The sequence below is a fragment of the Zootoca vivipara genome, chromosome 2 (assembly GCF_963506605.1).
Source record: "Zootoca vivipara chromosome 2, rZooViv1.1, whole genome shotgun sequence".
Classification (NCBI taxonomy): domain Eukaryota; kingdom Metazoa; phylum Chordata; class Lepidosauria; order Squamata; family Lacertidae; genus Zootoca; species Zootoca vivipara.
In genome coordinates, this window is record NC_083277.1 from 89,540,500 (window position 1) to 89,556,052 (window position 15,553).

The window sequence follows — 15,553 nt, forward strand, 5'->3', positions numbered from 1 at the left end:
AGCATCCAAATTGACAAGTTATGTGTATCTTTTTTATCACATGCCTTGGCTTCATGTTAGAATTAGAAATGTGTCATTTGTAAAGGCTGTCTTAATTTGCTTCTTATGTCTGAGTGCTTTGTAATAAATTAATTTTTGTTAGAAACAAAACATTTTAGAATGAAATTTAAATTAATATACTTTAGTAGGAAAAATTCTTTTCAGTTAGTTCTCAATGAAATCCTCACTCAGGAGGAAGAGCTCTGCTGGATCAGGCCAAAAGCCTATATAGTCCACTGTTGGAGATATATGCAGAGTCAGACTCACTTGCTGGGAATCACTAGTGGAAAGTGCTACTGCACACAGGTCCTGTTTGCGGGTTTCCCATAGGCATTTGCCTGTCTAGTGTGAAAACAGGATGCTAATCCTGTGTGCAGTAGCACTTTCCACTAGTGATTCCCAGCAAGTGAGTCTGACTCTGAATATATCTCCAACAGTGGAGATAGAACACAGCCATTGTGGCTAGTAGCCGCTGACAGATGTATATCCCCTAGGAATTTGTCTAAGCCCCTTTTAAATGTATCCTTCCTATACACCATGAATACCTTTATACACCTCTGTATTCTTTGCCTTACTTGCTTCTTTTTCTAAACTAAAAGGCATCAAATGTAATCTTCCCTGATAGGGGAGTTCCTCTAACCCAGGCATCCCCAAACAGTTGAATCTTTTTCCAGTTCTGCAGTATCCTTTTTTGAGGTAACTAGAACTGTACACAGTTTTCCAGGTGAGGTCTCGACAGCCACATTATGATTGTGACATTTTAATTTTCAATCCCTTTCTGAAATTCACAGCTGCTGGGCAGTCCCCCCCCCCCTGCAATAAATAAATGAAAACTTCAAGCTATGGTTTTCTTTGCAAAGTTTTTCTGTCCATACATTCACATTTTAACTCTCCAAGAGTTACTCTGTGATCCAAGTCTACGACTTTTTTCCTATGATTTTAGCCATGATTGTAACACAAACACACACACAAACACTTGTTCTTTTCCTGGCATGGCAAACTGCAGCCCCCCTACATTGCAGGTTGTCAACCTTCTATCTATTTCTTTGCTACCCTTTGTTCCTCCACAGGTTCTGTCACAGTTACAGTCTGAGTTAAAATATTCCCAAAACACAAAAGGCAAGGTTAAAGGTACTCTGGGAGCTGTAGTTCCCAAACCTCTTGATTGCAGTGTTAAAGGTAGTAAAAAAGACTACATTTTGCCATCTAAGGTGGATGGGAAACCTGTGGTCCTCCAGATGTTATTGGACTTCTCCCATCAATGCCAGCCAGCATTGTCAGGGGTGGTGGAAGTTGTAGTCCATCAGTATCTTTGAGCGCCACAGTCCCCATGTTCCTCAGTGAGTTACAAATAAATAATTTTAAAAAGAAGGTTTAGCTTCAAATTTGGCCACATACAGTGTGTGTGTGTGTGTGATATTTTCAAATTTCTGCATGAATATACTGTTCAGTACTCCCTATGTACTGTCCAAATACTCCCTTTAAAAAGCTTCACACTGAGGTTATACTTGAAAAAAGACAGATAATTAACTCTTGAACAAATTTCTGCTTCGAGAGAGGCTTATTTTTAGCAGAGTTTGTAGTTGCTGGCTGTGTAACAACATAATTCACAGTTCATTGATCTTGCTTGTACAGAACTATGGTGTAGGGTCAAAAGCTTCATCTGCTCTCACAATGGGTCAGGATTTTATATGCTGGATATCTGACACTGAGTAAAAATGACAGAAGAGTGACAGACTTCCTGCCTATTTTCTCAAATTTGCCAATTTACAAACTGTAGCACAGTGCCCATGAGAGAGATTGCTATTGTTACCAGCTGGAAAAGAGTTGGGAAATACGCTGTAACTGTACCTATTGAAAAACAGCTTGATGGTGCAGAAGATGTGTGAGTTTTTAGCATACTTAACACATTTAGCTTGATCTGCAGCCCAGTAAAACCAAAATTCTTGGCCTGAAATTAAATTGTAGATTGGATTGGGTTGCCTATGTGTAATTTTTGAACCCTCTCTGGAGATACAGTGTGATTGAACCTTGGCCTTTTTATTTTCAATTACTCATAGCTTAATATTTTAAGTACATATACAGAAAACAAATGGAGCTTAAGTGATATTTAAAATGTAAAACAGTATAGAATTCTTCAAAATAAAATTGTAATTCATTTCCTCACCATCACTACCTTTGTTCCATCAGCTACTTATCGCAATTGTAATGAAATGTTAGTCCTTCTGCATTTTAAGTGAAATTTGTACCTATATCCCCACTAAAGATGTCATTACTAGTTTTTAGCTGCAATTTTTGCTAATATGTCATTTATTAATCCCCCTCATACTATTTTTCTATTATTTATTAGGGTTAGGTTTTTATGGGTTCTTGCATCAGGTTTCTGAATATAGTGAAACTTTTTTAAAAAGAGTTTCAATATAGTGAAACTTTTTTAAAAGAGAGTTTCAGTTGTGTTTATATTAGTTTTTTGAGATCCTTGGTGTATCTTTAATGTTTCTCAAGTGTTCACTTAATAAGTTGTAGGTACTATATTCCACTCCCTGTATACCCCTAAAATATGCTTTGGAGGGTCCCCCAGTCATTCAGAGCAGATTTGGGGGACATGTGGAGGCCTGTAGTGGAATGGAGAGAGGAGAAAGAAAATCCCTGTTGCTTGAGACATTTGCTCTTCCTATATTTGGTCTATCTATGTTATGTGCAGAACAATAGAAGACGTATGGAACATACAGGAAATGCCTCTTGTAAGACTTGGAAATTTTGATTGCTTTTGTAGGGTTATTAATTAATGCCAATTCTTTCTAAATGTTGTTTGTTACAGTAGTAAAGAGTTGTGTGTAACTGATTATTATTTTTAATTAAAAAAATACACATTGTAGTATAAGATGCATTTAAATATTAGCAGCTTTGGCTATCACTCAGGCTTATTTACAGATTTGTGTAAAACAACCCTCTGTAAAACAGTTACCATTCTGCCACTTTAAACAGGGAGAAAGAACAAACACAAGAAGAGGAACATTTGATGGAAGAAAAGAAAAAGAAAAAGCAGGAAGAAAAGAAAAAGAAGGAAGGTGCTCAGAAAAAGGTTTGTTTGAATGTTTCTTTAATGATGTAATTTTCATATTTTAGGGCGATTTCACCAGGGTGTCTTGGATTAATTATTTGGATTTGCTTTTATATATAGTCCCATAGTCTGTGACCACTATTTGTAAAAGCTACCAAATTTTAGGCATATGTTTGGTTTTCTTCACATTTCTTCTAACAGCTAGAAATACGGTATACCAAGTGATCTATACATCTGTGGATCTAAGAAAATGCTTTTACTATAATTGGAATAGAAACCCCCATATTTATCTGGGTGGCGCTGTGGGTTAAACCACAGAGCTTAGGGCTTGCTGATCAGAAGGTTGGCGGTTCGAATCCCTGCGACGGGGTGAGCTCCCGTTGCTCGATCCCAGCTCCTGCCAACCTAGCAGTTCGAAAGCATGTCAAAGTGCAAGTAGATAAATAGGTACCGCTACAGTGGGAAGGTAAACGGCGTTTCCGTGTGCTGCTCTGGTTCGCCAGAAACAGCTTTGTCATGCTGGCCACATGACCTGGAAGCTGTATGCCGGCTCCCTCGGCCAATAACGTGAGATGAGCGCTGCAACCCCAAAGTCGGTCACAACTGGACCTAATGGTCAGGGGTCCCTTTACCTTTTAATGTACTTTAATGTACCCTTTATACTCATTTAATGTACTTGTAGATTGTACTGTAGATTCAAACCACCAACCACCTGATCAGCAAGCCCAAGAGGTTCAGTGGTTTAGACCACTGGTTTAGGCCACAGCACCACCCGCTCCTGTTTTACCTTATATATTTTCAAGATATAAAAATATTTCATTACTTAGTCTAATTCTTTCATTGACACTCTAAACTATTTTCATTGCTCAATTCATGTAATTATTTAACTGCTTGTGTGATTAGTGCCAAGAGTTCTCTGTAAATATACTGAAGTGCCTTATTTCATCATGTATCATTATGGGTGATATCCAGATTTCAAAGATTAATACTGTCTGTCTTAGTAGTGTCTGTATACATAGGTAGTCTGTAAATTATAACATATACTGTATCCAAAATAAACTTCGTAGCATATGTTCTGTACATTCATTTCTTAAGCAGTAAAGCAGTGATTTGTTTCATCAGACTAGACCTGTATATTGACTTCTGCTGCTGAGGGCCTATCTTTGCTTTCACTTTAAAGCAGAATCATGAGTTAAAATGAACAAACTTCTAGAGGAAAAGATGTAAGAAACTAAAATTTTAACTTTGAAATATAGTGGCTTCCCAAGTAGATTACACATTTTTATATGCATATAAGCACATGTTTTTCATGCCATAAACCATTGCAAATATGTGTACTTATATACATGCCTGTACCTGAGAGTGAGGATTGGTCACAGCTCACATTCCCCATCTATGTGCTCCTAAATGTTGAGATCTCTTAAGGAAGTCGTGTTCTGTGAAGCAATAGCTATGAAGTGATTGCTCTTTTGTGCTGAAGCCTAGTTCCTACTATTGTTTGGTTGCAGTCCTAAACACCTTACTGCTTGCATCTGTAAGACTTCATTCTGAATAACTTGTAGTGTTCAAGAAGAAACAAAGTAAGCACTATAATATACTTCAGGTGTTCTGCTGCCAGTAAAAGGCTATGGAAAAACAACAGCTCTGTCCTCTATTCTTTAAAAAAAAATATGGTGTGTTCTAAACTGCTGAACAAGCCATATTTGGTTATATTTTATATATGGTGTGGTTGATTGCAAGATGCTTTTCACAGATGTCTTCAGTAAAAAATCCTGCTACTAACAACTTTTTTTCTTTTTGTTTTTCAGGCTGCTGAACAAAAAACCAAAGGTAATTGAATAATTGATTCCTTATAAAATATTAATCACTTGCAATTATTTAGAATTGTCATTTCAATGCAGAATATAGACATTGAACTGTTTCATTGTGCGTGCAGTCTTTGGACTGTTGCGATATTGGTTTTAAGCTCGCAGACATATGCTTACTTCAGGCATCATGAGCATGTTCCTCCTCCTTCCCTTCTCTGGTTTGAGATAGCCATAGTTTGCCATGATGCCTGAATTGGGCAAACCATGGTTCCTGCTAACTATAGTTTGCATACTAGTTAGGGAATGAAACTTGCTTCAAAATGTGGTTTCAGTCCCTATCTTGGAGGCTTTGTATTTGAGCAGTTGACATCAGTACTGAGACAAATCTTGCTTGGATCACCTTCTCTGAGCAAAAGCTCTTCCTTACAGTCACTGGGGTGAGCCACAGAGATGAGAAGGATAATAAGGTATTTTCCTCTACTCTCTTAGCAAGGGACTGAAGGCTCACGGTGTTTCTTTTGTCATTACACAGCTGCTATATCTAAAAAGGCCTTGAAGCTTCAAGCCACATTAAAAATAGTAATGAAAATGCTGTGCCAGTAAAGGCACATATCTGTGCTGTGAATTAAGCACATTTGCGCAAGTACTGGTATATGCTTATTTTCTAAAATTCTCCTGCCAAACTGCTGGAGTGGACTTGCAGTTGAATTCATATGTTTTGCTGAAACATGATTCTCATTAGGTGACTGGGTCAGTCACAACCCTTAGTTCTTATTACAGTAAATTTAGAAAACCCTATGAACACCATCCTTAGTTCCTTGGGGAAGACATACACATGTCACAAACAACAGCTAGAACTAGCCTGTGCCTATGGTCAAAGAGGGCAGCACCCTTTCCGAGCAAGCCAACTCTCTGCCTTTTTGTTTTATCTATGATGCTATAATACTTGAAACTCCTTGCTCACATAGTCATAGGTGGCTTTTAAATTACCTTGTGTCTTGAGGTATACAGTGGTACCTCGGGTTAAGAACTTAATTCGTTCTGGAGTTCCATTCTTAACCTGAAACTGTTCTTATCATATCTTACCAGGCATTTTCAAGCATACATTTGCAGTCATGAGATTAAAAATGACCCCTACAAAGATGAACACTAATAATAATAATTCTGTACCCAGTGCTAGAGTCTATGTTTCTTCTTCACTTGCATAGAATACATAGAAATATACACAGCCCTGCTTCAGGTTAGCATTTCAGAGTGAAGTCAAGACTTGAGATCAAAAGTAGCAATCAGTGGTCCACCTGAAAGTCCCATTCTTACTGATTTGCCTCAAAAATATGGTGGAGGTTGACAGCCTTTTAGACTTGGAAGACAATGGAATGATTCTTTCCCGCTGCTCCATGTCAAGTAATTTGGGAAAGTGCCACTCACTATCACTGTCATGCATCTTTTTGCTTCATCATTACAAAGAAAGTGGGAGGAGAAATACTATTCATAAACAGGAATGAATCAAAAAGTTTCTGAAGATGTTCAGGCTGATCAAGTGAGGCGTTATGATAAATCTGTACCAGGGTGACTTCTTAGCCTCCATTGACCAATGGATAATCAACATCAAAATATTTCTCTCTCTCCATCTGGAACAGTAAGCTGTTTGTTTAGCTGGAACAAATAGTAGTTCCAGTATCCAGTCCTCCTGCTTTGTTTCATTCACTTCAGCAAACCTGTTGTCCCTTGATGGCAAAGTTTCAGGAACATGGCATTCTGGGTGACTCCATCAGGAAATTACAACTTGATAACCATGATAGTGGCTCTGTCTCTGAATCTTTTCCCAGCCCTGCCCAGTTTTCTTTAATTGATGGGACTTTTAGGAAGATGATGGGGCCAGCAGCAGAAGTCATCCTGAGAGATCCCAGTTAGCTTGGATACCTTTGTTCTCCTAACCTGATAGAAAATTCTGATTGATTCTTGGTTCTTCTCAAAAAATACTTTTATCTTTTTCAATAGGGACCCCTGCTGCATTTTTCTCTCTCTAATGAAAAACAACAACAGAAAACAGTTAAATTTCATACTGTGTTTTGAAAGAAAGCAGAATCGTATATCCTGTTAGGTATAGTTTGGTGTAAAATAACACCAACTACTGCTTACTTAGCCACATTGTCTCCTGTAGTCTCAGGAAGGAGTGACTGGTTAAGCAGAAAAACCTTCTTCCTGTATGTGGGTGTATGTGGCATGCTGCCAATTAAATATTACACAGGGGCCTCATTTGGCTAAATGTTTTCATTCATGGCATAGAATGTACAAACTATCCAAAATAAATATATGTACCGTCTTGCAATAGAAGGTTCTTTGGAAAAGATTTTCTGCTTTTGATGTTACTGTTCCAGTGCATAAGTGAGAGCTGTTTCAAGAAAGATTTACTTCCTACACAAATACCATAGCATTGCTGGATAACACTAAAGTTATATCCAGTTCAGCATTCTGTCTCCAACAATGACCAATCAAGTGACACTGGTGAGAGCCATTCTTTGATGTTTGTCTGCAGTGTACACAAGTTTAGTGTTAATATGAAAGGAACTTGCATGTGTCCAACTAGACACACAAAAGGTTCAAAGGAGCTAAATGTGTCATCTTTATCTGCTACAATTCTTAGGATTCATGTGTTGATTACTGCAGTCTGCATTTTCTGACATGATTAGTCATGCAGATATATAGTTCCCTGTTGGTTGATGAGATATAAAGCATATGCATTTTTTTAAATTTTATTCATTCATTCATATTTATGCCTTGCTTTTTAGCCAAGATTTGCTTCCAAAGTGTATTAAAATTCCAATCCAAAAAAACATGGAATATGTTAGGGATTCACAGAGATGTTTATGGTATCTATCTGCTTTCCACAGATAGTTAACCTCTTTCTTTGCTCTGGAGACCCAACAAATGACTTTCCTGCTTGATCATTTTCGCTGTCACATTATCATGAGTTGTTGGGACAATCTCTTCTATGTGATGTTAGATGACATTCTATAGTAGCCATGGCCAAATTCATTTACTTTCTCAGAGGGGTTATCATCCCAGAAAGGGGAGTGCACTCCAGTACTACTATTGATACCAGTATTCTGAATAGCCTTGTTTGCCTGACAACACCAGCAACTTTCTCCAGGTATGCTAGTTTGTGCCATGGAGAGTTATTATGAAGAACAAAAGCAGGTTTCTTATGACTACATAGAGCAATAACCCAAATGTTGTCATACAACCCAAATTAGGAGTGAGGAACCTGTGGCCCTCCAGATGCTATTTTACTGAAACTCCCACTATCCCTGCCATGTTGCCTGGGTCTGTTGGAAGTTGGATGCAAACAACATTTTGAAGGCAGCGTGTTCCTCATCCGTGCTTTAGGTCGTAAACTCTCAGTGTGGTTATGAAGCAAGCAAAGAGGCCAGCACTCACCACACCTCTTTAGACATGTGCAAAATGGAAGGAAAGAACACCTACCCATTGTCTAGAACATTCTCTAAGTTGCTCTGTGGGGACTGAAAACCCATGTGTCCATTTCACAGCACATGAAGAACAACTAGTTATAGATAAGCAACTTTTCTCACCCTTTTAATTAGTTCAGGTTGTGAAGTACAAATAAAAGAAAGTTCTAGTTTTGTTTGATCCATGGAAAGTCTGTTGAGTTTACTGCCCCTTGGGTTTCCTGATGGTCTTTGCAGAGTGATGGTCTTTGCAGAGAATGTTATTCATTTTAGAACACCCTCAACGTACAGGCTACTTACAAAGTAATATAAGGAACAAAAAAACCCAGAGATAGCAACTCTGTTGTAGTGTTCCCTCTTCTCCTTCGATGAATCTTACTTTTTCTTGCTACTAAGGAAGGAATACACTGGATGTAGTATAAATCTTCACTAAGGAGAGGTGACAAGTTGGGTACCATTCCAAAATTGCTCATCAGAGTTTAGCAAAATGTTTAAAATTCAGATAAACCCACAGACTGAAAAACGTGGGAATCACTTTTTGCCCTCCCCCTCTGGTTATATTTAAAGCTTAAAAGCTTTAGTCCCGATTCCCTAATGGTGGAATAGGAATAGTAGATTCAATAACTCAGCTCTCACAAATCCTCCGGTGATCCTGGTATAGACGACATCCTTGCCTTTCCCCACCTTTCCTCTGTTTTGTTTGATGAATTGAATTAAGCAAAATACTATGCCTGCGTTTCTTTGCTTTTCTAAGGAAAAGAAGCATTAAACGTCAGCGATTTGCTGAGAGGGCTTGCGAGTTTTGTGTCGGGCCAAAAGGTCATTCAGGAAAATCAATCTCACAGAATAGCACTGTGCTGGCTAGAATATAAATTTAGCCCAACTACTCAACAATAGTTGAGGTAGTTGTGATCAAGCTTCCTGCTGCTTTATGGTTATTTATCCGCCCACAGTGTATACTTCACTGTGCAATAAAAGACTTTTTCTGCTCTAATGTGCTTTGCCTAGTGCACTTTATTAAGCCACACCAGCTGTGATGTGCCCAAACAGTTGAAATTTTAGAAATCACAATGGTTTTAGAAAATTCATTTTTATTTTGGCATGGGGTAGAGTGGGGTAGGCTGAGATCTATGTACTCAGGGATTCTTGTCTATATGCAAAGGGCAACGTCTGATAGCTGCATCCCATAGTTGCAATATTTGAAGAAAGAAGATTGCTGTATATTGTGATATACAGGAAAGATTATTCTAGGCATGTTGCCATTTTTCAGGAGTGTTTATTTCATATTTCAGAAATACACTGGCCTTGATCCTGAGCACCATGGGCATACAAGGTCTCTGTATCTGGGAGACCTTCTGTATGTTCAGATTCATATGTGAAGTCACATTCCCCATGATAACAGGCATATTTTAAAAGGTGCATGCTAATAATTAGGACATCATCCTCTCCATTGTTCTCTACGCAGATACAGATATCAGAGGACTAATATACATTCACCATGTCAGTTGTGAAGGGTACATATGTTTGTAAATAGCTGTATTTTACAGTACAGAGATGCAGTGGCCAAAAAAGGCTCATATTTTAAAGGGAAGTGTGTTCGTACAAGGGTATGATCTCCACAGTTGATAGGTTGGGCGTGTCTCTTATAGTCCAGTACATATCAGATGCACAATTTTAAAAGAAGGTTTTTAAACAGATGTATCATGAATGTGCATAAATGTAAACACAGTATTTCCCTGAATAGTTTGGGTAAAGAACTCAAAAAGTGCTTGATGAATATTAAGCATATTTAGCTGAGTCCCTCTTGCAGGCAATGGGGGGGGGGAGGCAGGGAAATGGAGCATCCTAGAAGAGGGCATGACTTCTTAAAAAGCCTTCCACGTGGAAGCATTTGACACACCTCCTTTCCTAAAGTTTTTGAAGAAATGCAGAAAATAAGGGCCAAAGATGTTAAACATTTCTCCTTTACTGAAATGTTAACTCTTCTGTACCTTTAATGAAATGAGCATTGCATCTCCCCCGCCCTCTCTGAGTAACACCAGTATCAGCAGGATCAACACAGGCACAAGAATAGTGTGTGCTCCCTCTGCTGTTCGCAGAAGATTCCTCTTTTAGCTTGTTCATAAAGAATGGTTCTGATACGCAGGGTTTCCCTCTTCAATAATAGGATGCCAAGCTGTGTGGGGTTTCCCCCTCTTCTCTGTATCTTTTCCAGTTCTTGTGTGGTAACTCTGCACAATACTCATTGGTGTTTCCTAATGATTCCTGAGACGTGCCAATGACTTTTTGAACCTTGTCCACAGGGACTCCAAAGTATTTCTGTGGAACGATAATATGTAACTTGAACGCCAACATTTTGTACAAATTGGAATTTTAAATTTATTAATTTTATTTCCTTTTTTAAATTCCCCCTCCTCTAAGGGTGTTACATTTTTTCTGTAATTCTTTTTAAAGTTTGCTTTATATGTTGTTACTTCACATGTTCTTGATCTTTTCTGAGCTGCCCCTCTAAAATGTGTGTGAGAGAGATAGAGAGAAAGAGAAAGAGATAGAGAGATAGAGAGATAGAGAGAGAGAGAGAGAGAGAGAATATGGAGTCCACATCTTAAGCTTGAGAAAAAAATGTTTAAAACAGTGGTATTATAGCATGGATGAGTTGATTGAAACCAACTTTGCCCTATTCCTTGTCATAATTTGCTGTAAGCAGAGCTGTATCAAATGCAGACCATTCAAGTTAGGCAAAGCATGCATGTGTCTAAAATCAACTGTACAGAATTTTGAATGAATGTAGTAATAGCATAATATTATTAGTGGTTTTAATAAAACATTTAATTTATTTTAACATTGATGTAATAGAATCTGATTTACTGGGAGTGGCATTTAATTAATTTAATTCAATTTAGAGAGTTAACTCTATTACATATTAGTACAGAAAATTACCTCTGAACAGTCATTTCTCATTGGTGACATGCAATAAGTTAATTTAGCTCTGAGTTCGTTTGGGTGCATTGTGAGTTGTGCACAGAGTTGCCATGGCAACGGGTGCTCAAGCAAGAGCTGCCAACTAAAACAACAAATAGAATAAGCCAGCTCTGCACACTGGCACCATTGTTGTTAGTCTGTAAACACAGACATATGGATTCTGTTTGCTCTATGCCTGATTCTAGTCTCTTTGGTGTTTTTAGAGGAAGCCACTTGTTTATATGTTTATAATAGCTGGAGTTGCCCTGGAAGATTTAGCGAACATAAATTTGAAGGCTTCTCTGGTCATGTAAAAGAGTGGCTACATCTGCAAGAAAAACAGAAGGGTTCATTGTTATGTGTGCAACAAATTGAAAGGAGTGCTGCTGGTTTTCATCAACTCATTGATTGGAGAAATTTGTGTGTGTGTGTGTGTGTGTGTGTGAGAGAGAGAGAGAGAGAGAGAGAATGAGCAAGCGGGAGAGGGTAGGGTTTTTTTATATATAGCAGTTGAGAAATCTAAAAACTGCTGGATCTGCATTCCTAGTGTTCCTGAATAATTTAAATGCTGCTTCCCATATATGTCATTAATGTATGATGGCCCTGCAGACATAAAATTCTGTTAGGCTTCAGCTGAATTAATGAAGAGCTCTCCTGATACTGTATCATTCCAAGTTTTCAGTATTGAGCACTAGAATGTCTTTGGTTGTTTTTTTTTGTTTTGTTTTTTAAGAAAAGTGTACTAACCAGCAGTGAATGCTGGCCTTATTAGTGAGCCAAAGGAAACATTTTATAGTTCTGGACCATGTTCTAACATGCAAGAAGTATGGGCATTAACAAAACGAACAGATTCTTCTTTGATGTTAAAAAAAAAAAGGTAACACACATGTGAAGATGTTCCTATCTAGAAAATATTTTTTCTGTAAATATTTTTTTTATTTGCTTGTCTGTTGCACTTCAGCATTAATACATAAACTATTACATTAAAAAAGAAATAATAAGAATGCATCTTTTCATATACTTCCCCTCCTTCTATGGTTCCCTATCTATTCCCTGCCTATCCGCTTCTTCATCTTCTAAAATTTTCTCTCTCCCTCTCCTTATCTCATGTTATAACTTAATGCTACTGAGTTATTTAGAAACATATTATTTTGAAGTTTTTAAAGGGCAGAAGCATCATGAAACAATACATGTTATCTATTTAGTAGATGAGCTGCAGGCTATAACGGTATTTGAGTATTCTATTGTCTATAATTTTTCCCCAAAAAATATTTTTATTAGTTTCCCAATATTAACCCAAGATTACCCCAACTATACAGTTTATACAAATACCAATTAATTCCAAATTAATACAATTTAATTATATAATCCTTTATGGGTATTAACATAATATGGATAGAGAGTAGAGCTGAATGCACTGGTCTCAGCTCTACCTGCTCTACTGCTCCCCCATTTTCCACATTGGGGGCATCTCTGTGAAAGAGAAGTCTTCTGACCATGCATAGGTTATAGGGCTGGGCATGGATACCCCAATCCAATTTGTGGCCCTGAGGTGTAAATCCAATCTCGCCTGATTTGTTCCCGTTCCAGCCCTGTTTGGAATCCAGATTGCAATCTGGAAATCTTATTGACTAGTGTCATGAAACCAAATGGCTATATTAAAAATATATGCATATATTCACATAGGTGTCTGAACGTTGGAGACATGGTAGTTCCTACAGATGGGATAATCCCTGCCAAAGTTCAGACGGGTAGCTCTAGGACTAGCTAGCTTTAAAATTAGCTGTTTTCAAAAATAGATTAAAAAACAACAGGGTCTTCCCTGGGACTTCCATCAAAACTTTGAAAATATTTGAGGGTTTTTTCCAAATAATAATAAAAAAGGCTTGAATTCTAGGCACAGGCAAGCAGCATCAGGATAAAGATATGCATAAATGATAGAGAAATGATACAAGTACAGAAGTCATTTGAGAGGTAGATAGTTAGCAATGGGGGGAAACTAATGTTCCTTGGAGTTACAGAAGAGACCATCTCATTGCCAGCAGCAAGAGTAGATTGCCAGCAGCAAGAGTGAATGAGGGGGTAGAGAATAGAAATATTTAATAGTATTCACTGTGATTGGTAATGGGAAATAATAATAGTGACGATGATACTGAAGTCAAAAGCTTGGCTAATATGCCCACAAGATGTGGGTGGCCAAATAATAATAATTTCTTAGCAAAGAGCTACCCCACAACTAGGCTGTTAAATTGCTTAGCAGTTGGAAAGAACAACAACAACAATAAGAAAAAACTCAAGGGTATGGCTCACTGCTATAATAATAAAGTACTAGACTGTGTTATGTATTCACAATAGACACACAAGACTTAAGTACTAATAAAGACAGACACAGAAAACTGAATACAGCTGTAAATAAACCTTACCTAAAAACTAGAGCCAAATTTTGGAGGGGGTGGGATACTAAGACAAACTTTTTTGTTTTTAAGGATGGAGCTGGGATTTATTGGGAAAGAATAGAAAACAAACAGAAGCTGAACAAATGCCATCTCACTCCACCAAACACTTCTGGAAAGATAGAACTTGGAGAGTGTTGGGTAGATTGATAGCATTCTAGACTAGCCCTGCAACTCCTATTAAGGAAAGTCCTGTGATTGGAGAGTGTTGGGTGGTGTGAGATCATTCTCCCCCTCTCCCCACCTTGGCATATTCCTTATAGGGTGTTGTAATTAATAATTGCAACAGTTTGAAGCTGGTATGTTTGACTTTCTGAGCAACAGATCAGCACAGGTTGATTTGGGACAACTTGATCTGTTTTGATTTGTAGCTGCTTCAGCCTGATGGAGGCAGGGCACAAATTGACCGATTCAGCCTGATTCATTTCAGAACGTAGCTGAATCTGATGTTTAGACCTCATACATTGTCCTCATGAACTGGAACCCTGTACAATTTCTTCGTGTGTTTTCTGTTTCATCTCCTGTGATAGGCCAGTTATTTTTTACGGATTTCTTCAGAATCCTCTGAAAATTGAATTGCTTTGGCTGACATTAAAACATAGTCCATATTATAGCAGGTAATACATACCTATGTCCTTACCTTCTGCTTCTTGGTGCAAAGATGCGCAACATGTTTAATATAGTACACCATGTATTCTTTACCACAGACAATACAATTGCAGAGTTGTGTATAAGGTGCAGAATTCTCAGCATCCTGAGAAGTTCAGCTTTTGTTTGGGCTGTAAAGCAAACCTCTAAGTATTTTGGTTTTGTTGGTAGGTTTCAATATGTGAGCATGTTTGGCAGTGGAGGCACTGCTTAATTGCTCTGCATAAAGTCTTGCCTTTTCCCATAGCCGTCACATCTATGACAGCTCAACTCCTTGCTAATTTGGTATGTTTAGTTTGGAGAAAAGAGAATTAAGAAGTGATATGTTAGTCATCTTCATATGATAGTCATATTTGAGACATAGATAATGGAGTAATTCATTTCTATTGTTCCAGAAGGTAAGACCTGATCCTATGGGTTCAAATTACAGGAAAGAGGATTTAGACTACATATTAGGAAAAAGTGTCCTGATAATTGCAAGCTTCTTGACAGTACAGTAATACCTCGGGTTACGAACACGATCTGTTCCGGATCGCAGTTCGTAACCCGAAAAGTTCGTAACCCGAACGCGACCCCCCCCCGCTTCTGCGCACGCGCACGCGGCGAAAACACTTCCGGGTTTGCGCAGTTCGTAACCCGAATTGTTCGCAAACCGAGGTGGTCGTAACCCGAGGTACGACTGTAGAACTGATTGCCTTGGAAGGTGGTGCACTTGTCTAACAGAGGTTTCTAATCAGAGGCTGGGTGGCTACCTATTGGGGCTGGCCTGTCCATGAGGCAAGCTAAAGTGACCACCTTGAGTAGCAGGATCCACAGGGAGTGCAGATTCAGCCTCTGAGGAATGCATCGCCCACTGCTACTGCCATGTTGCTAGCAGCAACTGCAGCACACTACTTGGAGGCCAGATCTGTCTTCTCCTCAGCAACCCCACTCCCAATGATGCCTCCACAGCGGCCTCTCAGTGAATAGGAGGCACTGCTAGTCTCCTCCCATCTCTATGGAGGAAATGGCAGGGTCTCCTGAGATCTGCACCCACCTTCCCAGTACAGCCATAGGATAAGGTTGATTTGATCCCTCCCGCTTGTTCCCGATATCTTCATTATTTCCTTC

The 15,553-nt window shown here is 38.5% G+C and overlaps 1 protein-coding gene across 7 annotated transcripts in view; it reads left to right on the forward strand.

Annotated features, from left to right (window-relative positions):
• Positions 1-15,553, forward strand: part of TNRC6C (trinucleotide repeat containing adaptor 6C) — a 115,756-nt gene that overhangs the window by 21,721 nt on the left and 78,482 nt on the right. For all 7 annotated transcript variants that reach the window (XM_035104579.2, XM_035104572.2, XM_035104578.2 and 4 more), the window contains exons 2-3: positions 3,028-3,124; positions 4,912-4,933. In XM_035104579.2, the coding sequence (XP_034960470.2) occupies positions 3,062-3,124; positions 4,912-4,933 (85 nt within the window). In that variant the 5' untranslated portion in view covers positions 3,028-3,061. The remainder of the gene's footprint in view (positions 1-3,027; positions 3,125-4,911; positions 4,934-15,553) is intronic.